We start from the raw sequence: 22,333 nt of genomic DNA, 5'->3' as shown, positions 1-22,333 counted from the left end.
CTACTTCTTTTTCTTTTGGAAACGCCGGAACTGGTTCTGGATGGCCAGCGCCGCCTTCTCCGTCTCGGGCGCCTCCAGGTCGATGTCGATCTCCTCCTCCTGTTCCAGGGGCTTCGCCGCCGTGGCCTTTTCTGTCGGGTTGGGACGGAGGAAAGCGCGGTCAAACAACAAAGCAACATCTATCGTCTCCTGTTAAAATGTGCCGCCATCTCTGGTCCCTTTGGCGGGCCCGACTTGTCGGCGCATAAGGCTCGTTGGGCGGACGGGCGGGCGCTCGCTTACGCACCCTTGTTGTCGTCCGCGGCCGCCTGGTCGCCGTTGGCCGACTTGGGGGACGTCAGCTGGACGGGGGAGACAAAAAAGACGGGGGAAATCAGGTCAGGCAAAAGGCAGATGGATGCGCAAAACAAACCAGACGAGCGTCGCGCGATATACGGTCACGCTTCCGGCCATTTCTGCCCCCGCCAGGACGGGAGGGGGAAGGGGCCTCTCCGACCGCATCCCCAAAGACCTTACCTAGGCTTCCAGGAAGCCTAGGTAAGCGCCCCCAATCGCCTGGCTTTCCAGCCGACACTGCAGAGTGGGGCCCACTAAAAATAGTGCCTTAATGGCTTTACGTAAGCCGCAGAACGTGGGTGGGAAATGGTCCCGGTGGGGGAGGGGCCTATGTGGGCCAAAGGGGGCCGGAGATGCCGTCGTGGCTGCCATGGATGTTTGATAGAAAACACGCGTGATGAAGATGAAATTTGAGGCGCTGAAATTTAGCGGAACGGCAAACAGCAAGAAGTCGCTCTCTGACGTGTATTTATAGACGCCAACTCGGGGATTAAAGGCCACCAAGGTGACTGTCGGGCGCTGGACGCGTGCGAGCCAGCGGGCGGGCGAGCAGGCGGGCGAGCGAGGTGTGGGGAAAATCCACCAAACAGCTGTCGCCAACGGCCACGCCGGCCTTACGTAAGCATTTGCCGTCACCATTCAGTGCTTTCAAAGCTGAAGTCTGAATAGAAGCGGGGGGTGGGAATAAAGAAAGAAAGAACGAAAGAAAGAGATAGAAAGAGAGAGAAAACCAACGGGAAGCCGCCCGCCTAGGAGCTCGGGCCCCGAGGAGACGAGCTGTCAAACAAAGACGGCGAGGGGCGCCCGGCTCCTGACGTCAGCGCCATTTGGGCGCATCGGCAAAACGCCTGCGCACGCCTGCGCGCGCGCTCGCTCGCTCGCCCGCTCGCGTCTTTTCATCCGCTCAATACGGCACAAACGCAACAATCCACCCTTTCAGATGTCACCTGCGGCCAGCGGATAGTCTCTCCCACTTGGTCGCCGGCCGGCGTCCGAGCCCTCGGAAAAGGGAGGCGCGGCGGAGGCCCAAACTGCCCAAGGCGGCCCTCGATACATAATTCATAGGTACACGGCTACTCTCGGTGGATGCGGGGTGTACTCTATGGCGTCTAAGCCAAAAAAAAGCTTCTATTCCTTCAATAAAGAGGCCAAGTTGGTGCATTTTTCTGCTTTCATCCTAATAATAAGAGCCAGTATCATAACCCGTCACGGACGGGCAAAATAAATAAATAAACAAATAGATGAATAAATAATGATGGTCCCCGAGGGCCCCGTGAGAAAACTAAGTGCACGCACGCACGGCAGTTGCAAAGTGGACGGACCACGACGTCGGAGAGCCTTTGGTTGTTTGTCACGCCGCCGCCGCCGTCGCCGCCGCCGTCGCCGCCGCCACCACCAACAACACTCCTCCAAATGCAGACTGTTTGCAAACTTTCCAAAACAAAGTTCAGCTCAAATGGAACAAATGCCTTTGTGTGGCGAGCCAGACAAACAGCGAGCAACGGACTTGCTGCTGATGTTTGTGACAAGAGGCCTCTGCAACAACACTGCGACAAAAGCTCAAGAAGAAGAGGAGGAAGAAGAGAAGGGGGAGGAGGAGGAGGAGGAGGAGGAAAAAGGGGCAAAAAGAAGGCTCCGGGGTTGCCGACACGGCACCTTCAGATCAAAGATCGGGGGAGGAGAAGGAAGAAGAACGTGTGGTGCATGATGAAGATGGAGCCTCGCGCACTCACCTCGCTCATGGTGCAAATCTGCAGCGCTTGTGGAGGAATAAGAGCTGGAGGGGGAGGAGTCACGGCCAGAGTTGCCGTTACCGCTGCTGCTGCTGCTGTTGTTGTTGTGGCCGTCGGTGGAGGAGGAAGAGGAAGAGGAGGACGACGCCAAAGTTCTGGAGCACTGCGAGAACAAGAAACAAAGGAAGACGACTCGCGAGTGTCGGAGGCTGAGATAGAGACTCCGAGTGCTCACTAACGACGACGACAATAGCTACAGTGAGGCGAGAGAGAGAGAGAAAGAGCAAGGGGGGGGAGAACCAGCATCCTCTCTCTCTCTCTTGCCTAACCCCCTTCCGGGCATGATGCGCATGCACTATATACCATTAGCCGCCTCTCCGGGAGAGGGCGAACGCGGACAAACCGGACAATGTCTCGTCAGCATTGTTGACGCTCAGCGGCGGCCATCTTGCAACAGAGCCATTACAGCCAGGTCCACTAAACTGCCTCTTTTCTCGAACAAAAGCCCCAAATACACAAAAGAATACAAAACAAAACTACAGCTCTATTTTAAACCGACATCCACTCTGTTGACCTTTTCACAAACGCCATAGATGCAGCCAAACTAGAGCATGGCTCAAATGAATTGTTGTTCGTTGAAACAAAGTCCGGGACTCAGTCTCGATCTAGTTGACGTGCTCATGGCGTTCTGTCCTCAACCAAACGGCTGCTCAATAAACCCCCCCAAATGAAGTGAGCCGAAAGTCTGTTAGTGAAGGAAAACACATACCTTTGCCTGTTGCAAAATGTCAGCCAGCTCACGACAGCTGAGTGAATGCAGAAGTTGTGGACGGCCACTTTCAGGGGTCCTTGAACGCAGCAAAACTTTTCCTTTCTCCTCTGGAAAATGTTGGCGCACTTGCTCTCGCGACGTCCCGAAAGGACGCTGAAACGCGTGCTGCGTTCACGTGTGCGTCCGTGGACGCGGACGAACGCCACACGCTCCGAACACGGCCGCCCCGTCCGAATCGGCTGCGCCTCGGGCTTTTGGGGCGACACGGCCACTTCAGGTACACTCGGTCAACATCACAATACTACACTTGACTTTTCGTCTGTGTACATTGGATGGTCGTATGTCTTTTTTTCTTTTCTTTTCTATTCCTTTCTCTATTTTCTCTTCTTTTTAAAATCGCGTCTCTACGCCTGAGTGTAGTGCCTCAGCTGATCCATGGGGGGAAACTGGACTTTTTGGTATTCGATTACCTGAGCGAGATCACCATGTCGCTCCTGACCGCAGCCAAGAGCAAAGCGCCGGTAAAACGTCGTCTTTTGACAACTTTGGGAATTTGGCCCGCCGTTGACGTTGATGGAGAAAGCCAAGCCAAGCCGGCCTTTCACTTTTGATGCAATTTGGCACTTCCAAACACATTGAAATGGCTCAGTCTATCTCCGTCAATGGCGCCCGAGCTGGATGGAAAATTGCCAACGTGGTTTACCGTCCGGTCCCGCAGAACCTGGGTTACGCTCCGGACTTTGTGCTGGCGGCCTTGGCGCCCAACATCCGGGACATCCAGCAGAAAGGTCAGCCTGGGGTTTCCGCGGCCACCGCCGGGTGCTGAGCCGCTCCTCGCCTCCGCAGGCGTGCGCGTGGTCAGCAACGCCGGCGGCGTCAACCCGCTGGCCTGCGCCGCCGCCATCCGGGAGGTGGTCCGGAAGGCCGGGCTGGACCTGAAGGTCGCCGTGGTGACGGGCGACGACCTGAGCGCACAAGTGAGAGAGCCGCTCGCAAATGGCCGGTGCGGCGCCGACCTTTTGACCCACCGGCCGCGCCCCCCGCAGAGGAGCCGCCCGGCCCGGGTGCAGACGGCCGACGGCCCCCGCGCCTTGCCTGAGAGGTTGCACAGCGTCAACGCCTACCTGGGGTGCGTACGCGCCGGCGTGTGCCGGCGTGCTCTTTCCGATCCACCCCTTTTTATTGAGAGGATGTTTCCGGGTCCGCGTACGCAGGGCTGGGCCCATTCGTCGATGCCTGGACCTCGGCGCAGACATCGTGGTCACGGGCCGTTGCGTGGACAGCGCCCTGGCTCTGGGGCCGCTCATGCACACGGTAGGTGGCGGACGGGGCGAGTGGCCGGCTCCGCGCAGTGAGCGAGCCGTCTGCGAGCGCTCTGGCTTTTCTGGCAGTTCGGATGGAGAGAAGGGGACCTGGATCTGCTGGCCGCCGGAAGGTAGGAACCAAACACTGGCCTCCGGTCAAGTGGAGAAAAGGAGAAAGCATCACACTCCACGGATCGCCCCATCAAATTTTGGGAGGGAGGTTGCAACCCGGCCGGGCAAAGTAGTCCTTTATTCGGGGGAATTTCCGAAAATGTTTGGCAGAACAAAGGATGAAACAGACCGGCTTGTGTGTGCTCACTTTGTTTGGCGCATCAGTCTGGCGGGTCATCTCATCGAGTGCGGCGCCCAGAGCACCGGCGGGATCTTCACCGACTGGCATCGCGTCCCCGACTGGTGAGTACTGCCCCGGGCCCCGCCGAGCCCCGCTCAATCCCGCTGGGCGCAGGGACAACATGGGCTTCCCCGTGGTGGAATGCTCGTCCGACGGTTCCTTCGTCCTCTCCAAACCGCCAAACACCGGCGGCCTGGTGTCCTTCGGCACGGCGGCCGAGCAACTGGTGTACGAGATCGGCGACCCGCGCCGATACGTGCTGCCGGACGTCACCTGCGACTTCAGCCACGCGCTCATCCAGGAAGTGCCCGGTAAGAGCGTCTTCGCCTTCGTCCGCGCCCGACTCGTCATCCCTCGCCTTTGGTCCCCGTGCAGGCGTGGAGGGCGGTGCCGTCCGGGTCAGCGGCGCCAAAGGTTCGGCGCCGCCGCGCGACTACAAGGTAAACCGGAGGTGGTGGTGGCGGCGGCGGCGGCGGTCACCCGGCCGAGCTCAACATTTACCCTTGGCAGGTGTGTGCCACCTACATGGAGGGATTTCGCGCCACCGCCGTGTGTCCGCTGGGCGGGCCCAGAGCGGCAGAAAAGGCCCGCCGGACCGCCGAGAGCATCGTCAAAAGGTGGCGTTGTGGCCGGGCTCCGGGGGATTGCCACGGGGGCTTGCCATCTGAAACGCCGGACGCTTTGCGCAGGACCAGGCGGATATTTAAGCGTTTGGCTCTGGAGGATTTCACCCACGTCCACGTCCAAGTCCTGGGAGCGGAGGACACGTACGGCGCTCACGCCGCCAACAAGGTGAGACCTCGGCCCGAGACTGACGGGCGGCGGCCAGACTGACGGGCGCCGACGACGCAGGGCTCCCGAGAGGCGGTCCTGTGGCTGGCCGTATGCCACAAAGACAAGAAGGCGTTGGAGGTATTCGCCAGAGAGATCGCCCCCGCCGGGACGGGCATGGGTACGAGCGCCGCTCGCGCTTGATCCCGCCGGGTTTCGGGGAGTGGGGCTATCACCTGACCTCTGCGTCCTCGCCGGCAGCTCCCGGACTGTGCGGCATTGTGGGCGGGCGTCCCCGAGTGTGAGTGCGCCGTCCGCGCCGTCTACGCCGCCCGGCCGCTTTGCTTCCTTCCTCTGAGCTGGCCATCTTCTTCTAGGTCTCCCATCCTGAAACCCTTCTTCTTCTACCAGCCCAAGTCCCAAGTCCAGATCCACATTCACGTGGACGGACACGAGGCGGAGTCTTTCTCGGAGACGGAAGCCGACACGCCCGACGAGGAGGCCCCTCCTCCGGGCGACGGGGAAGAGGCGGACCTAGGTGAGCCGTCAAGTCTCCTGTAAAACAGGTTTTGCGGATTGGCTGGAGTGTTCCACGAGAGGGAGCCAACGTACCTCAGACTGGAGAAGTCACCGTCGGCCTTTAGACCCGAATGAGCCCTGAAAATGAGGAAAGTCGAATGAATGAGTGCCCTTTCCACGGTAGACCTCCCCAGTGGGACGCATCGCTACAGGCTGGAGGAGCTGGCCTACACCAGGAGCGGCGACAAAGGCGACTCGGCCAACATCGGTGAGCTACGGCGGCGCCCACGCAAAAGCCCGTCCGGCAATTAAGCCTAAGGCCCTCACACACACAGGCGTGATCGCCCGCCACCCCCTCCTCTTCCCCTACCTGAAGAAACACCTGACCTCCTCGGCAGTGGAGGATTACCTGGCGCACCTCTTCCCGTCGGGACGGCGCGGCGCGGTCACCCGGTGAGCCAATCCGGCGGAATCCAGCGCGCAGAATCCAGCGCTTGGGGCTGCGGATCTTCTGTTCCTAATTATTCCCAAATGTGTCTGGCCGCCACCGCGCGGAACCTCGGCGCCTAAAAGAGCCGCCTTTTGAACGGAGACGAAAGGGGAAGGCGCCTCGGAAAGTGGGGCTCCCGGGCGGCCCCGTCTTTGTTTGCGATTGCCCCGTCGGAGGGCCGCTTCAGGCCGCTTCAGGTCGTGGTGACATTGGCTTTGACGTGTGCGCAGATACACTTTGCCGGGGATCAACGGCCTCAATTTCCTTCTGAAGGATTGCCTCGGCGGGGGAGGGGTGGCGTCCCTGCGGAGCGACCCCCAGGTAAAGTACGCGCTCACCGGGCTGGAAGGGGGCGGGCCAGCGTCCGTCGACACTCCGTCGACACTCCGCCGACACTCTGCCGACACTCTGCCGACCTCCCGCAGGGAAAAGCTCTGGCTCAGATGTTGCTGGACTTGGAACTGGACGGACTTCCCGACCTGGCGCCCCCGCTGGCTTGAGGGGCGGCTCCCCGTCACGTGACCCGGGCCGACCTCTCACCTCGCTCTGGGGAATGTCGTTTCCTCCTTAATTGCAAACAGACCCTCTGTCGTCACGGCAACTCTCCAGTTCCCCCCAGACGGCGGCGGCGGCGTCCCGTCGCCGATTGGGCGTTCCTTCATTAAAAAAAGAAACAAAAGGTGTCTGGCGGGCTCTCATTTACGACCTCTAACCTCTCCGAAGTGCCGCGTCCGCCCGCCATCACGGGAAGCCCGGCTCGTCCGTCCGCATACGGGAGGGGGGGGGTGTTGATAAGATGGACGCCCGGTGGGGTGCCGCAGCTTAACTTCTTGGTCACCTGGTGGCGGCCTGCTGGCGGCCCGAGAGAAGTCGGCAGTTGGGCGCCTTGCGTTGGACGTCTGTTGCTGTCAAAGGGTTAAAGCGAGAACACAGTCAATTTTGTGGTTTGGAAGCGGTGATGTCAGCTGCAATGCTAACAGTTTTTCCCTTCGTGCACGCGCAGTGGTGTGTGTGTGAGAGAGTGAGTGTGTGTGCGTGAGTGTGTTGGGAACAATTTACAAGTGGGTGAGAGCGAGCGAGGCAAAGAATGCGTGCCATTTGGCGGTTTGGAAGCAGTGACTTTTGGATTTGCTGTGCTCCTTTAACTCATGAGCTGCCATTGAGCACACATTTGCTTTACCAATGAAAAGTTTGGTGACCAATTGCTGCCACAAGCACAACCTTCCCACTGCTTGCCAGGACCTACAACTGATTTTTCCCAGTTTCCAATATATTACAACTGGGAGGAGGGACAACCACCGTGTTCCTTTCAAAACACACACACACACACACACACACACACACACACACACACACACACACTTACACACTTTGGAGTTCCAAGTGTACTTAGCTGATCTGGGCCAACTTCTATTGGGAGGCCATTGTGGTCGTCAATGGCAGCTGTGGCGAGGAGAGCAGGAAGGAAAACAGAGTGCTCTTTCTTTCCTGATGCGCGCACGTGGGCCAGCCCTCTTCCTGTGCTCTCCGGCATATCCAGGTGGGGTCTGCCTGCCCCTAGACGAGAAGGAAAGCAAGGAAAGTAAGTCGAGGCGACGCCAGCCAGCCAGCCAGCCAGCGAGCGAGCGAGACTCGTCCGTTTGTTTTGAGCTGGGGCTGAAGGGCTGAAGGGGGTGGGGTCCCCGGAATCTAGCCACGGAGTCGCGTCACGTCACGACACGCCCCGAAAGCTTCCGCCAGCCACTGGTGCCAATGTGCCCGGGCCCACTCGGACAATCCGGCGGCGGAGCGTGCACGGCGTCATGGTCCTGGCGCTTTCCTTCCTACTACCGCACAGAGTCGTCTTCTTCGTCTCCGGGAAGTCATGCTGGACACGCTGGGCTATCTGTTGGATAAAGTTTTGCAGTTGCTGCTGGTGACGTGCACGTCCGCCGCCGAGGGCGAGGACGATGACGAGGACCAGGACGGTGACGGTGACGTCGGTGCTGGAGATGTCGCTGGAGATGGCGGTGGCGGTGGCGTGTCTCCTCTCCGGCGCGCGTACCGGCGCGGAGACTTGATGGAGGTGCCTCGCACGCTCTTCACCCACTTCGGCATCTACCTGGGGGACGGCCGCGTAGCGCACCTCATCCCCGACATCCTCCCCGCCGTCACGTCGGACGCACGCCTCCTCCGCCTGCAGGTCAGCAACGCGCGTCTCCTGCTCGGCGTGCTCTGCAAGCGCGCCAGCGTGCGCGTGGACTCCGTGGAGGACTTTGCCTACGGCGCCAGTCTGCGCCTCAACGCGCACGCCATGGAGAAGGACGGCGCGGGTGGGGGTGCGGGTGCTTGGAGTGGGGGCGGCGGCGGAGGCGGCGGCGGCGGCGGCGGCGGCGGCTGGAGGAGTGGGGGTCGAGGACTACGAGGCTGCCGGGACTCCGAGGAGGAGGAGGAGGAAGCAGCCCGGCGAGCCGAGCGTCTGCTCGGCAGCGTCCCCTACAGCCTGCTGTGGAACAACTGCGAGCATTTCGTCACCTGGTGCCGGTACGGAGCCGCCCGCAGTCTGCAGACGGAACAGGTCAGAGAAAGAGAGAGAAAGAGAGAAAAAGATTCATGTATTTTGGATATAGTCATTCATGTGCCATTAGTGAAAAGAACAGTCCAATGCATTCCAATTCAAGTGGATTTGATTGAGTGAAAAAGGCCATTTCGTGCAATGTTTCAAAGCCACCGCTAGAGAGAGCCCGCACCCAGGCTATGTGTGACGACAACAATCTGTTTTTAGCACTCATAGATAAGAGTATTGATGCTGACTTCAGGTAAACATGGGCCTCTTTGGTCTTTTGGTCTTTTCCAGTTCTGCCAGTGGCTCAAGTCCCTGATCCGAGACCAGAGGAACGTAGCCCTGGCCGCTCTGCTGGGCTTGCTCTCCCTGGCCTGCTCGGGCGTGTCGTCCTGGACCACCCTACCCGCTCTGCTGCTCCCTCTCACGCTGTGGATGGCCAGCTGAAGGCCCAACGTTTGGCAAAAAATGGAAGCGGCTGCATGCGTGAGAGAGCATTTCAATGAGCGCCGCCGCCGCCGCCGTGGCTGAACCCCGTCGGCCCCGCCTAATGCGGCAGGTGTGGTGGCGGTGGCGGCGGGGGGAGGAATTGTAATTGTTGCCGTGGCGACCACCTATCGTCCCCGACATTCCCACGTCAGCGTGTCTTCTTTTTTTCTTCTCCCCGGTCTCCGAGGACCCCTCCCGCCTCCCGTCTCCGGAATCCTTCCGATGAGTTGACCCCGTCCGTCGGCCTTTGCCCGTCGTTCCCGTCGTGCCATTGGTCGGCGGGAAAATGCGGCCTGCCCCCCTCCCCCCACCCCTTTGTCTCTGTGTCCGGTGCCGATGCTTTCACCTTTCCAGAGGACGGTCAATCAAGTTAGTCGTGCGGGATTTCCGTTGAATCGAACCGGGCCAATGCAAAATTGGATGCAAAATGCTTGCGTCTCTTTGAACCAGGCGTCCTTCTTCTTCTTCTTCTTCTTCTTCTCTCCCCGCCCCCGAGTGGCGTTCCCTTGGCGTCGGCCTTGACGCGGCGTCACCTTGACGTGACGTCGGCGTTGACATCGGGAGGCGCTCCGAATGTATAGGAAAGTGTGCGCGTGGGAGGGAGGGTGCTGGGGTTCTCTCCCCCAGAGAGCGTCATAATGGTGCTATTTTTAATTTTCTGCCGGCAAGCGTCGACGCCAAGCCACCTCTCCTGGCTACTGCGTACGTGCGTGAGTGCGTTGGCTCTTTCATCGGATGTCATATTGTGGCGGCAAAGGTGATCCCTTTTCTTCGATTTGGGGGGCCAATGACATGGACGGACGTCCAATGGGGTAGGAGTGGAGCGCCCGGCAGGATCCAAAAGAGCCCTTTTTCCAGCCAGTTTTTCTTCAAACGCCATCCCAAGACATCTTTGAAATAAGCCAGAAAAGTCACTTGCCTTATACAAAAGGGTTAAGAATTGTCGGATAAGGAGGAGGACAGAAGTTCTCCTCCCGGTAAACACAGCTTCCTTCCCGCGCCCGCCCGTGCCTTTATATGGCTCCCGACCGACTTGGGGGTGTCCAAACTTTTACCTTCAAAGGCTACCTGAAGAAATATGGAAGCCGGAGTTTGTACATGTCATGGTTGCCAATAAAGACCTTCATTAGGCTCTTGTCAAGAGAAATGGATGAAAATGTTGTCATATGGATGAATGATGGGGTAATAAATAGTAATAAGTGGGAGGGAGGGAGGGAGGGCTCTCCCTCCCACTCCAATGCCTTTTTCTTCACTTGCAATGGGATACCTTTCAATGGAGTAAGTAGTAGCGTCTTTTGATTGGATCTTCCTCCTCCGTCATCATCCTGTCACGGAGGCAGGCAGGCGGGCGGGCGGGCGGTCGGTCGGGCACGTACGTCCGCCAGCAGGCTCCGCCTCCACGATGCTGGGCTCGTCTTCCTCCCCGGTCACCTCCTCTTCCTCGCACAGTGATGCAACGTGAGCCGACGTCGGATGGATGCTCTGGAAAAGTATTAAAAAAAACAAACCTTTTCTCTGGCTCCTTTCTTCTCTCGTTCGGTCAGCGCGGACCAGGAGCCACCAAAAGCCACCAAAATCCACCAAAAGCCACCAAGAGCCACCAGGAGCCACCAGGCGTCACGGGGTCAGTCTCGTCTCTCTTTACTCCACATCCAAACTAGCGTCAGAGCAGGCGGTCAACCTTTTACGGGACGGGTCAAAAGTTGACGCTGATCGTCCCGAGAAAGGGCCGGTTGGCCCTTTGCCCAAGTGGCAAGTAAAAAGAAAGGCGGGCCGGAAAACGTGCCCACGGATGAATCGGCGGCGCCTTGGACCGGACTCACCCGAGTGCGTCCCATCCCATAGGTAGGATCGCGGGCGGCGAAACGGGACGGACCAGGGCCCGCGTCCACGTGGCGTGGGGCGTGTGACAGCGCCACCTGCGGCGAGAGGAACAACATGTGACGGGTCAGATCGGAGGGAGGAAAGCAAAAAAAAAAAGGAGCCGGGGGCCCCAGACTCACGTCAAGGCGTAGTCCGACCATGGACTGGGCCGGTAGCGGCGAGCCGCTCCCCAACGTGACGTCTCGGGACCAGTGGGACGGCCGGGCCACGCCCCCGACCTTCCCCGAAGACCCCATCCGATCGCCCGGGGTGCAGGTGAGCGATGGTGGGCGCGGGGTGGGCTCGGGGCGGGCTCGGGGCGGGCTCGGGGCGGGCTCGGGGCGGGCTCGGGGCGGGCCAGGCCGGCCGGGCGCAACCTGGCCGCCGCTAACGCCGCTGCCGCCGCCCTGCGTTTGTGCGGCCAGGCGGCGTTGATCGTGGCCTACGTGGCCATCATCCTGCTGGGGCTGCTGGGCAATTCTCTGGTCATCTACGTCATCTACCGCTTCAAGACGCTGCGCACGGTCACCAACTTCTTCATCGGCAACTTGGCCGTGGGTAGGAAACAAAAAGCCGCCCGGGACGTGGCCCGGGTTCCTGACGCGTCCCTCCTATTTCACCTTTGGCAGCCGACCTCCTGGTCAACGCGCTGTGCCTGCCCTTCACGCTGGTCTACACCCTTCAGGGCGAGTGGCACTTTGGTAGCGTCCTGTGCTTCCTGGTGCCCTTCGCCCAGGGCCTGGCCGTGCACGTCTCCGTCCTGACCCTCAACGTCATCGCCCTGGACCGCCACAGGTAGGCGGGCGGTGTGGTGGGTCGGTGGGCGAGTCGGTGGGCGAGTCGGTGGGCGAGTCGGTGGGCGCCCAGCGAGGCTCACCCGCCCACCCGTCCACCCGTGACGCAGGTGCATCATTCACCACCTGGAGAGGCGGATGCGCAAGGACACCTGCTTCAGGGTGATCGCACTGACCTGGTTGCTGAGCGCGGCGCTGGCCAGCCCGCTGGCCATCTTTCGAGAGTACGGCTCCTTCGCGCTGACGCCGGGACGCAGCATCCAGGTGGAGGTCGAAGGTCGTCGGCGGTGGGCCGTCTCGGGGTGGTCTGGAAGTCTCCCGTGTGGCTCTGCCGGCAGGCCTGCGCCGAGAAGTGGCCCGGTTCCAGCACCGACGGGACGGTCTACAGCGTGGCCATGCTGGTGCTGCAGTACGTCCTCCCGCTGACCGTCATTTCCTTGGCCTACGCTCGCATCTGGTCCAAGCTGCGAGCCCACGTGGTCCCGGCGGCGGACGGGGAGGGCGCCTCGGCGGGCTCCCAACGCCAGCGGCGCCGGCGCAAGACCACCAAGATGCTGGTGACCATGGTGGCGGTGTTTGCCGTCAGTTGGCTGCCCTACCACGCCTTCCAGCTGGCCACCGACATGGACGGCGGCGTGCCCGACACGCCGTACTTCCGCCTGCTCTACACCCTCTTCCACGTGGTGGCCATGTGCTCCACCTTCGCCAACCCGCTGCTCTACGGCTGGATGAACGGCAACTTCCGCGCCGCCTTCGTGGCCACCTTCAAGACGGGGAGGGCGCCGCCCGGCGGCCGGGCCGACTCGGTCCGGCCGCCGGACGGGGGTGGCGGGGGCCGCAGGTTGAGGTTGGCCCAGGGCAAGCAGGAAGTGGCGTCCGCCTGCCCGGACGCCACCGACGTGTGATCCAAAACGGGGGTGTCGCTGGGATCCCGCCCGAGCCACGGCCGCTTTTTGAAGATGGCTTCCAGAACTGCCGTTGGGGTAAATCCAGGCCTATCTGTTTTTTTTTCTTTCTTTCTTGCTCCGATAATAAAGGAATGTCAGAATGGCGGGCGGCCAATGGCTTGTTTTTGTCAGAGAGTCCATTTTCTCAATAAATAGCAGCGGCGCCGGGACAGATTGTGCAAGTAAGCGAGGTGCGGTCTGGGCGTCCTCATTGCGGGAACCTGTCCGTCCATGTTTACCCTGGCCAAAGTGCAGGGACGCAGAAAGGTCGGCGCCCCCTCCGCGCCTTACTCAACCCAAGCGTCCGCCCGCCTACGCCGTCCGGAGAGGGGCGGGGCTCGGCCGAGGCTTCAAAAGCGCCGGGCGTGGGTCGTTTTGAAACTTTCCACAACATGCCACGGATGGGTTTAGTGGCCTACCTGGGCCTGCTGTGCGTGGCCTCGCTGGTAAGAAAAGGGAGGGCAAGGGACGGGAAGCTCAGTCGGCCGGCTGATGACGTTTACAAAAAAATGTCCTCAGGCCGGAGGGCTGGATCCCAGGGGGGCACGGCCCGTGGTGCCCAACACCAGATCGGAAAAATGCGCCACGGAGAAGGAATGGCCCTTCTGCACCGACGACGACTGGGTAAGGAGAGGCCGGCCGTTATTTTGGCTCGTTTTGGGCCTTTTCTTTTGCCGTTCGCCAAAACGCCCCCCCCCCTTTGAGCGCCGCGTGGTCCGACAGGGTCCAAAGTGCCCGTCGGGCTGCAGGATCCAGGGTCTGATGGAACACAAGGATCACAGCCTCCTGAAGAAAATTGAGAAGATCCGCAACCTGCTGGAGCAGAACCAAGCGGGCCAGCACAAAGCCGACCAGGCCACCAAGCAGACGTACGATTACCTGAAGGAGCGGCTGGTCCTCAATTCCGGTTAGCCAGCGAGTCAGTCGGGAGCGCCTGCCGGGAGCCGGAAGCTGACCGTTCTGACCGTTCTGGCCTTCCCTCCTTCCCTCCTTCCTTCCTCGGCTCAGGCCAGGACGAGCGCTACCACAACTTGGCTCTCAACCTGCGGCAGAGGATCTCCGACATGAAGGTGAAGATCGACAGGCAGCTGAAGATCCTGGCGGAACTCCGCCAGCGGCTGACGGATCAAGTCGGCGACATGCAGAAACTAGAGGTGAGTGGCGTGGACTGGGGCCAAATGGTGGAGGAGGAGGAGTTCCCGACCTCACGTGGCGCTCTCCTCCCCGCCAGGTGGATATCGACATCAAGCTGCGCTCCTGCCGAGGTTCCTGCAAGTCTTACTCCGAGTACCGGCTGGACCACGACAGCTACGTGCTTCTGGACAAACAGGTTAGAAAAGCGCCGGGCCGCCGACTTCCCCGAGACACCGCCCACCGCGGCTGGCTGCCCACCTTCATTTCCAGATGAATCAGCTGCGGGGGGCGCCGCAGTGGCGGGACGTCCAACCGGTCCGACAGATGGAAGTCATGCAGAGCCGGCCGCTGCAGCAAGCCTTTCAGGGCGCCGCCTTCAAGTCGGGATCCACGGACGTCTTCCGAGAGGTCAGGACGGCGTGACCATCCATACTCCCCCCCCCCCCCCCCCCCCCCTTGTCACAGACGGCGTCTCGTGCTCACCTCTTTGGCTGGGGCTTAGGTCAAGTCCTTCCAGTTGACGCTGGAGACGGAAGGGTCCAGCTCCTCCCCGGCCACCATCTCCAAAGTTGCAGGTACTTCCTGGTCGGGGCCCTCCAAGTCCATCACCGAGCTGGCGGGGGGCGGCTTCGGCGGCGACTTCGAAGAGACGCCCCCACCCTTGCCGGCGGACGCCGTCAGATGCACCGTCTCCACCACCAAGACCACGGTGATGACGGACGACGGCCCCGTGGAGAAGGTGCTCCACGAGAGCCGGGGCGGTCCCGGCTGCCAGGGGTTGGCGGGCCCGGGCCCGGTTTTCCCCGGCGTCAAGCAGTCGGCGGCGGGCGGCCCGAAGGGCGGCCTGAAGGGCGGCCTGAGCGACATCAAGAGCGGCTTCTCCAAGCCCTTTGGCCAAGTGGGCTTCGACCTGGGGAAGTTCTTTAGCGACAACACGGAAGACGACGTGGCCGACGTGCACGCCCGTAGCGTGAAGGTGGCGCAGGTCCGGCGCACCGGCGATTTCACGGGAGAAGGTACCGGCGCCTCCGACCCGGAGTAATGCGCCGGCCGCCAAATGCACTACTCGCAAGAAGTCACAGAGATGGCGGCGGCGGCGCCGACCTTGGCCTTCCCGCAACATCGTCTAGCTCCGCGGAGAGATGAATTCCAATTGGCTGCCGGGCCGACGTAGCTCTGACATTAAAGTGTGTTTCCAAAGCCAAAGGCCAATAATCCCTTTTTGCTTCTGGTGGAAGTTAGTCGGAGTTAGCCGTGTTGCTAGCCGTGCCGCTAGCCGGGCCGCAAGCACACCGATAAGGCTCCAAATTTCAAGAGCGGCAACTTTTTGCGAGTAGGGCAAGACTAAATTGGAACTGCGGGCTGGAAGCCTCCGTGTAAACTGGACATTGAGCAGAAGACGTGGTGTGTGTTGCAGATTGCGTGGATATCTTCCACAAGCACAGCCGGGGCCAAAGCGACGGACTGTTTCAGATCCGAGCCTCCCCGGACGCCGCCTCCCCGGACGCCGCCTCCCCGGACGCCGCCTCCCCGGACGCCGCCGCCCCCGCCGCCCAGCTCTGGGTTTTCTGCCGGCAGGAGGGTCTGCTGGGGGGCTGGCTGCTAGTCCAGCAGAGGGAGAAGGGCTCGCTCCTCCACTTCAACCGCACTTGGGCCGAGTACCGCGACGGTTTCGGGAGCGTGGACGCCGGCGGCGGGGGGGAGATGTGGCTGGGCAATCGCCACCTCCACTCCCTGACCAGCCGGGGCCCCACCCTGCTCAGGGTGGACCTGCGGGACCGGCGCGGGGGGGCGCCGGCCACCGCCGAGTACCTCCTGAGCGTGGGCACCGAGGAGGAGGGCTACCCCTTGCGCCTCTCCGGCTACTCGGGCGACGCCGGCGACGCCCTGGCCTCGCACGCCGGGATGAAGTTCAGCACCTGGGACAGGGACCGGGATGGGGCGGCGGCGGCAAACTGCGCGGCCGCGCACGGCGGGGGTTGGTGGTACGCCGACTGCCGGGAGGCCAACCTCAACGAGGCCGGCGGCGCCGTGTGGGGCGCCCTCAGGCCCCAGAGCGTTCAGATGTTTGTGCGATCGGCCGCCTTGTGATCTCCCTGGTCCGCTTGCGTCCGCCATCTTTTGCGCTCGCTTCAATAAAGAATTAATGTTCAGCTGCTGTGCCCTGTGGCCTCTCTGTGGCCTCTCTGTGGGCTCTCTGTGGGCTCTCTGTGGGCTCTCTGTGGGCTCTTCTGTGGGCTCTTCTTTGGCCAGGGAGCTTCCGTCCTCCCACTCTAGAGCGCGGCCAATCTCGCGCAGCTCGTAATAGTCAAAGCAGATGGGGTCCCATTTGGCCATCGCCGTTAGTTGGACAGGCGCGCCGCCGTGCACGCCGCCGTGCACGCCGCCGTGTTTGTTAGTTCACCTTTGCGTCAATGAAAGGCGGAGGCGGAGGGGGGGCTCTTTTCCAAAAGCAAAGAAACACGGCGTCCTTGGACCCCGGACGCTCAGCACATATTTACTCTGCGCCCACAGCGTGCGTCAAGCCGCGCGTCCGAGATGGCCGACAGCCGTCCCGCCCACTTCCCGGTGACGGACGCTGCCCCGCCCACTGGGACGGTCCGCCGCCACCGCCGTGTTCCCCTGGCCAGCAGGTAAGGACGGGAAATGACGTTTGCCAAGGCCGTGGCACTCTGGGGCGTTGCGGTCGTCAACCGTGTGGCTCACGGCTCCGACCGACTCAAAAACTCCCTTCCGCCGGGCCCCCACCCAAAGGACAAGAAGTGCCCGTCCGGTTGCCGCCTACGGGCCGCCCTCTCGCAGACGGACGGCCACGCGGCCAGGAAGATCTCCAACGTCTGCCAGGCGGCCGGGCGGTCGGAGAGCGCGCTCCGGGAAACGATGAGCCGCGTGGCCGACGTCTACCGCCGTCACCGGAGGAACCTGGTCATCCGACACGGTAAAGGCGGGCCCGGGTAGTTTTGCCAGCCGGCGCCACTGGGATGATCTTCCGCTTTGTGCTCAGTGTCGGAGCAGAAGTCGGTGCGAGACGGCACTCTTTTGGCCAGGAAATTGACGGCGCTGCGCCAACGATCCATGCGGCTGCAGCGGCGCTTGGATCAACTGAAGGAAAGAGTCTGTGGCCAAGTGGAAGCCTTGTGGAGAGCCCAGGTGAGGCCCCGCTCTCTAATCATCCAGCAGGTGAAGGAAGGAGGACGTCGTTAAAGACAGAAGAGCCCCGCCTCCGTCCGGCCTCTGTCCGGCCTCCGTCCAACCCCCTTAAATGAGCGCTCACCAGGTGGACGTGGACATGAAGCTGCGAGCGTGTGGGGGCTCCTGCCGGACGTCCTCGGCGCCCGGGGTCCGTCACGCCGCCTACCGCCGGCTCCTGGCCCAGGTCTCCGAGACGGAGGTTCGGGGGAAGCGGAAGAAGAATACGGGCCGGCCCCCGCCAGATATGCCCCAAATCAAAGTGCGGTCCACACGCCAGGAGCCACCCCCGTCGGAAGCCTACAAGTCCATCCCGACCGTCCGGAAAGAATTTCTCACTCAATTTGAGGACATCCCACTGAACCTGATCTTTATTGAAAATGCCGATTGACGAGAGCGGGCCAAAAAAATAAATGCATTGGTAAAATGAATGGGGAGCCCTTTGTGACTTTATCTGTAGCGTTTGTCAAGATTTGGGCTCTTTTTCTTTGCCGCCATTCCACATTGGGCGGGTCACCAGACGGAGAAAGAGCGTGGGTCGATGAAGGGAGCCCCGCTCTTAAACGTCGGCGTTATCCCGAAGCAAAGAGCGGTCGTATCTTCATGCTGATGGCCTTCAGCGAGTACCAACTGCCCTTCCAATTCATCCACACCACCCCGTCGTCCGTACCGTGTTTGGCCATCTGAGCGTTGTAGGCGCCGCCCACGTAGTAGCGGCCGTTTGGGTTGGCCGAGTGACAGCGATTGTACCACCAGCCCCCGCCGTCCTCTCTGGCGCACTGCTTGGACGGGTCGCCTGGGATCCTGAGAGACAGACAGAGAGAGAGACGTCGGCACGCCAGAGGGTACGCTTCAATTGGCACCCGCCCACTGTCCCTGGCCTCACCACTTGTCGTTGTCCCTGTCGTGGGTGCTGAAACTGGCGCCGTGGTGCTGGGTCATGGTGCGGTTGAGCCCAAAGAGCTCCAGCGCGCCGTCCAGGAGACAGTTGCCCGCGTTGCCCGAGTAGCCGCTCACGGCCAGCACGTAGTTAGTGGATTCCGACTCCATGGTGAACTGGCGGTACTGGGCGTGGACCTGAGAGGGGGTTACCAAAGGATCATTCACAGGCACGAGCACAGAGGCCGGCCAACGGCGGGAAGGGGGGAAGGCCACCTTAGCACCCGTCCAGTCCTCCATCTCCACCAGGAGCTCCGTCGGACCCAATTTGCTGAGTTGACTGATGCGCTCGTTGCCCAGCCAGTATTCGCCTGCCACGTCAAGCGGGGTGAACGGAGGCCCCCGATCCCGGCCCCCCTCCACAGACAAACAGACCTGGGGTCTGGCAATAACCCTTGCCCACGTCAAAGGCCACGTTTCCAAAGCCACGCCGGTACTCGTCCCAACGCCGGCCAAAGTCCACGCTGCCGTCCAGGCGGTTCTGGATGAGCAGCCATCCTGGTGGAGAGGAGAGAGGCCACGGGTGAGACGGGTAAGACGGTGCCGGGCCAGGGCAGACTTGTCAGCCACCTCCTTTATTGGAGCTCTGGTCACAGAAGACTTTGTACGGGGCCGCCAAGTGATCGGGTTGAACCAGGTACATCTGCGATTCTCTCCCTCCGCGGCGGTAGATCTCCTCACACTCCTTTCCTGGACGGGCAGAGGGAGGAATCTTTGGAGCAAAGCAGCTTTGACTTGGCCAATTCTAGGCTCCCCCCCCCCCTCCGCCCCTTTTTCTTACCGGTCACCACTGGGATGGGACACTTGGTCTCGCAAGGCTCCTTGCACTCTTCCCTCTGTTTCTGGATGGCCTTCTCCAGCTTGTCGATCTTCAGCCGAAGCGTTTCCACCACTCCCTACGACGGCAACGCGCCGTGGTCAAACCCCGGTGCACCCCCCCCTCCACACACACACACACACACCGTGCCAATCCTACCTGCAGGACCCGGAGGGTGGAGGGAAACACGTTGTCCACCGTCTCCTTGATGAAAGCGTGCTGCTCCTCCACCTGATCCGTGAACCGGTTGATGACCCGCCCGTTGTCTGCGGGGACGGCGAGCGCACGGCGTTAAGCCGGCGCGGACGCCACGCCGCCCGGCGGGCCCACCCGGACGGACTTCACCTCCGATGAGCCGCTGGCGCTCGGTCAGCGAGTTGGACATGTCGGTGGCGTAGTTGTAGACCACGTTGGACGAGCGCGACAAATCGTTCACCAGGGGGGTCAGCTGGTCGACGCTCTGCGAGGGCCGAGAGCTCTGGGCCACCGTCGGCGTGCCGCGTCCCACGCCAGACTCACCGTGACCACGCTCTTCTCCTGCTTGAGAAGCGCCGTCCTCAGCTCGCAGCCGTTAGGGCACAGCACGCCCTGGGCGGGCGAGGCAACGCATACGTGGATCTCCGAGCCGTCACGGCGACGGCTTTACGCCAGCCACGGACGGCCTACCAGTTCTCCGTCACCGTAGGAACACCCGCCCGACTCGCGGTGCACCGGCTTCTCCTCCTCCACCTGCCGCCCTCTGGACGGGGTGCTCGGGCGTCCGTGGTATCTGTCAGAGTGGCACGTCAGCTCCCGGCCCCAAGACCGGGGAACGTGCGCCGGCCGCCGTGGGAACACTGACCTGGTGGCGCCGCCGATGGGGGGCCGCGAGTAGTGGTTGTCGCTGTAGACGTCCCGGCCGCGACTCAGCGGGCGGTGGCCCCGGACGTCCGGGGCCGCCGCGTCCTGTGGATAAAAAGGGGACGTGGATGACGGGGCGGCGGGCCAAAGCGGGGCTTCCGGTTTGGTACCGTTGCATTGGTCCCGGTCGAAGTAGTCGAGTCCTGAACAAAAAGCACCGAGTTGTAGCCAACAAGTGTCACATTTGTTTTCCCCCGTCTCGCTTGGACTCACCTCGAAATCATCGTAGTCATCGTAAGGAAAGTTGGCCAAAGGAGCGGCGCCACTCACGCACAGGAAGAGCAGCAGTAGCGTGCGCATGGTCTTCATTGAGCCCCGTCCGTCTGTTCTGTCCCGTCGGCCTCAAAGACGCCTTTTTATGCTGGGCCGCTCCTCCCCTCGCTTCCATTGGCCGAGCCGGGTGGTCAGCGGGGGCAAACGAGACGAGGACGGACGGGAAACTTGGTCGGCCGGGAACGAGCTGGGGGGGGGGGGGGGGGGGGGGTGTTGTTGGAGTCCCATAGGTCAGCGGCCTAATCATCGCAGGCAATGTCTTATGCCATTCGCCATCTTGGCCGAAATTTCACAGGTAGAAAAGTGTTAAATAACAGCAGTCAAGAACACTTGGCACAATTCAATGCGAGCCAAATATATGAACATACTACCGTGATGCACTGGTTAAGAGGAGTTGGTTGGAAGAGCCATTGCAGTGTGTGATACCTAAAACCGCCACAGGATAGCGGCAAAACATCAACATGTCCATTCACGCACATTCATAGGACAATAAGTGAGAGGAGTCCAGGTATATATATATAGTACTAGAAAACAACATACGTAGTTGGTTAGTAAAGCCATTGTAAAGTGCAATGCCTTAAAATGCAGCAAGAGGGTACCAAGTTTCGATCGGTTGCCGTTTACCACAACGTCCGCATTCGTGTTCTTTCAATAAAATCGTTTTGGAAACAACCGTTGGGATCACGGTACTCTCGGGCGGACTGAACTGTGTAACAACGGCCCCGTTTCACATAAAAGACTACCGCAACAATTCTCGAAATGTAGTTGCAAAAGATCAATTGTTCACTTCGGCTGCGCTTACATTGACTTCCGTGTTTGCGTCTTCTTTGCAAACAACCTTTGGGACGACAGCACCCTCCTGTGGACACATTGTTAAACGATGTCCTATTTTTCTTTAGAACACGACAGCAGTTGGTTGGAAAAGCCGCCACAAGAGAGCAGGCAGTTAGAACATGGCTATTCAATCAGCCGGGACAATGAGAAGCCCAGGTGTAGTATTCGACATTAATATGTAGTTGGTGGGAAGACATTGCAAAGTGCAATGCCATAAAACCGCCACAGGAGGGCAACTGGTGTAACAGGTTCTCGTCGAGATTAAATTAGCAGGGTAGAAGGTAACCATGGAAACGCCTATACATGACACAAATGATAACTTGCCTCTGTACTTAACCACTGTTTTAAAAAAAAAAAGTCAAGTTGTGCCACATATTTTAATAAGATTAGACACCCCAAATTTACTTGGGAATGTCTGAACGTTTTACGGTTACAATTTTAAAATGACAAGACACTTAATTTGTTGAAAAGCTTAAAAAAAGAAAAAAATCTCGATACAATGGAGTGAATTCGTGCACTTTATTGAATTAGAATAGGGTGAACAGTTTCATTCTTTGAGATGCTGCCTGGATGTGAACAACCTGTGGGAAGAAGAAGAAGAAAAGACAGCCATTAACTTAGTTTTGTTCCAAGACCATATGCAGGCAAGTAGGAAAAAAATGCTTCATTATTTCGCTCAGACATCTAAGGAAGTATTTGGCCGTCTTTGGTCACGTGGACCTCTGGTGCAACTGCGGATAGCTTGAAAAATCAGTCATCACAGCGCCGCAGGAGTTCAATAGATGATTTAAATTTCAACGTACCTGACTGAGACTCACTAAACCGCCTCCGAAAAAGCATTCTTCTGTGAAAGAAAGAAATCACAAGTTGATGTTTTTTGTCCATTCACTTAATTGTCATTATTATTAATTCATCTAGTTCGCTCAGACATCTAAGGAAGTATTTGGCCGTCTTTGGTCACGTGGACCTCTGGTGCAACTGCGGATAGCTTGAAAAATCAGTCATCACAGCGCCGCAGGAGTTCAATAGATGATTTAAATTTCAACGTACCTGACTGAGACTCACTAAACCGCCTCCGAAAAAGCATTCTTCTGTGAAAGAAAGAAATCACAAGTTGATGTTTTTTGTCCATTCACTTAATTGTCATTATTATTAATTCATCTAGTTCGCTCAGACATCTAAGGAAGTATTTGGCCGTCTTTGGTCACGTGGACCTCTGGTGCAACTGCGGATAGCTTGAAAAATCAGTCATCACAGCGCGTGTTCAGGTTTAAAAAGAGCACATTGAACGTGAAAACATACCCGGTTGGCTCGAGAAGATCACCTGGAGAGGGG

General features: G+C 59.9%; 6 protein-coding genes and 2 long non-coding RNA genes across 14 annotated transcripts; 5 read left to right on the top strand and 3 right to left on the bottom strand.

The window, feature by feature from the left end:
• The first annotated feature begins 1,992 nt into the window (after positions 1–1,992).
• LOC144213524 (uncharacterized) lies at positions 1,993–6,960 on the top strand. 6 transcript variants are annotated; one of them, XM_077742037.1, is made up of 19 exons: positions 2,000–3,118; positions 3,262–3,362; positions 3,560–3,629; positions 3,688–3,818; positions 3,888–3,970; positions 4,056–4,155; positions 4,233–4,276; positions 4,482–4,559; positions 4,612–4,808; positions 4,873–4,937; positions 5,008–5,114; positions 5,187–5,289; positions 5,350–5,449; positions 5,530–5,569; positions 5,646–5,806; positions 5,972–6,055; positions 6,123–6,240; positions 6,508–6,598; positions 6,703–6,960. In XM_077742037.1, the coding sequence occupies exons 1-19, from the start codon at positions 2,956–2,958 to the stop codon at positions 6,775–6,777; spliced, it is 1,911 nt and encodes a 636-aa protein (XP_077598163.1). In that variant the 5' UTR covers positions 2,000–2,955; the 3' UTR covers positions 6,778–6,960. The 6 variants fall into 6 exon arrangements, with proteins under 6 accessions (XP_077598157.1, XP_077598159.1, XP_077598160.1 ...); XM_077742036.1 differs by having other exon boundaries at positions 1,998–3,118; positions 5,008–5,289; XM_077742032.1 differs by having other exon boundaries at positions 1,995–3,118; positions 4,056–4,559.
• Positions 3,990–8,633, bottom strand: LOC144213531 (uncharacterized). The gene is made up of 3 exons (XR_013329988.1): positions 6,197–8,633; positions 5,881–5,925; positions 3,990–5,823 (listed from the first exon to the last, which is right to left on the bottom strand). It is a non-coding gene; the product is annotated as an uncharacterized LOC144213531 (long non-coding RNA).
• Positions 8,030–10,247, top strand: LOC144213529 (lecithin retinol acyltransferase-like). Its single transcript, XM_077742044.1, is given in 4 exon segments — positions 8,030–8,077; positions 8,079–8,597; positions 8,703–8,834; positions 9,114–10,247. Coding segments are annotated over 4 exon segments (852 nt in total). The 3' UTR covers positions 9,267–10,247.
• A 297-nt stretch (positions 10,248–10,544) lies between these two features.
• On the top strand, positions 10,545–13,101 carry npy2rl (neuropeptide Y receptor Y2, like). Of its 2 annotated transcripts, XM_077742041.1 has the most exons (6): positions 10,545–10,932; positions 11,154–11,447; positions 11,597–11,729; positions 11,801–11,966; positions 12,076–12,229; positions 12,304–13,101. In XM_077742041.1, exons 2-6 carry the CDS (start codon positions 11,331–11,333, stop codon positions 12,868–12,870), a joined length of 1,137 nt encoding a protein of 378 aa, XP_077598167.1. In that variant the 5' UTR covers positions 10,545–10,932; positions 11,154–11,330; the 3' UTR covers positions 12,871–13,101. The 2 variants fall into 2 exon arrangements, with proteins under 2 accessions (XP_077598167.1, XP_077598168.1); XM_077742042.1 differs by having other exon boundaries at positions 10,545–11,447.
• Positions 13,102–13,199: 98 nt separating this feature from the next.
• fga (fibrinogen alpha chain) lies at positions 13,200–16,199 on the top strand. Its single transcript, XM_077742038.1, has 8 exons — positions 13,200–13,358; positions 13,432–13,536; positions 13,636–13,819; positions 13,921–14,066; positions 14,144–14,242; positions 14,317–14,454; positions 14,549–15,062; positions 15,464–16,199. The coding sequence occupies exons 1-8, from the start codon at positions 13,305–13,307 to the stop codon at positions 16,135–16,137; spliced, it is 1,914 nt and encodes a 637-aa protein (XP_077598164.1). The 5' UTR covers positions 13,200–13,304; the 3' UTR covers positions 16,138–16,199.
• A 219-nt stretch (positions 16,200–16,418) lies between these two features.
• Positions 16,419–17,666, top strand: LOC144213528 (fibrinogen alpha chain). Its single transcript, XM_077742043.1, has 4 exons — positions 16,419–16,679; positions 16,801–16,984; positions 17,051–17,196; positions 17,324–17,666. Exons 1-4 carry the CDS (start codon positions 16,461–16,463, stop codon positions 17,624–17,626), a joined length of 852 nt encoding a protein of 283 aa, XP_077598169.1. The 5' UTR covers positions 16,419–16,460; the 3' UTR covers positions 17,627–17,666.
• fgb (fibrinogen beta chain) lies at positions 17,579–20,269 on the bottom strand. Its single transcript, XM_077742039.1, has 13 exons — positions 20,105–20,269; positions 20,002–20,034; positions 19,833–19,936; positions 19,658–19,760; positions 19,511–19,579; positions 19,337–19,451; positions 19,151–19,257; positions 18,956–19,070; positions 18,745–18,864; positions 18,550–18,672; positions 18,391–18,485; positions 18,122–18,312; positions 17,579–18,039 (listed from the first exon to the last, which is right to left on the bottom strand). The coding sequence occupies exons 1-13, from the start codon at positions 20,198–20,200 to the stop codon at positions 17,808–17,810; spliced, it is 1,503 nt and encodes a 500-aa protein (XP_077598165.1). The 5' UTR covers positions 20,201–20,269; the 3' UTR covers positions 17,579–17,807.
• Positions 20,270–21,503: 1,234 nt separating this feature from the next.
• On the bottom strand, positions 21,504–22,094 carry LOC144213252 (uncharacterized). The gene is made up of 3 exons (XR_013329928.1): positions 22,049–22,094; positions 21,802–21,842; positions 21,504–21,579 (listed from the first exon to the last, which is right to left on the bottom strand). It is a non-coding gene; the product is annotated as an uncharacterized LOC144213252 (long non-coding RNA).
• Positions 22,095–22,333: the final 239 nt, after the last annotated feature.

The sequence above is a fragment of the Stigmatopora nigra genome, chromosome 20 (assembly GCF_051989575.1).
Source record: "Stigmatopora nigra isolate UIUO_SnigA chromosome 20, RoL_Snig_1.1, whole genome shotgun sequence".
Classification (NCBI taxonomy): Eukaryota; Metazoa; Chordata; class Actinopteri; order Syngnathiformes; family Syngnathidae; genus Stigmatopora; species Stigmatopora nigra.
Note: the sequence above shows the minus strand (reverse complement) of the source record. Positions and strands in the feature narration are given on the sequence as shown.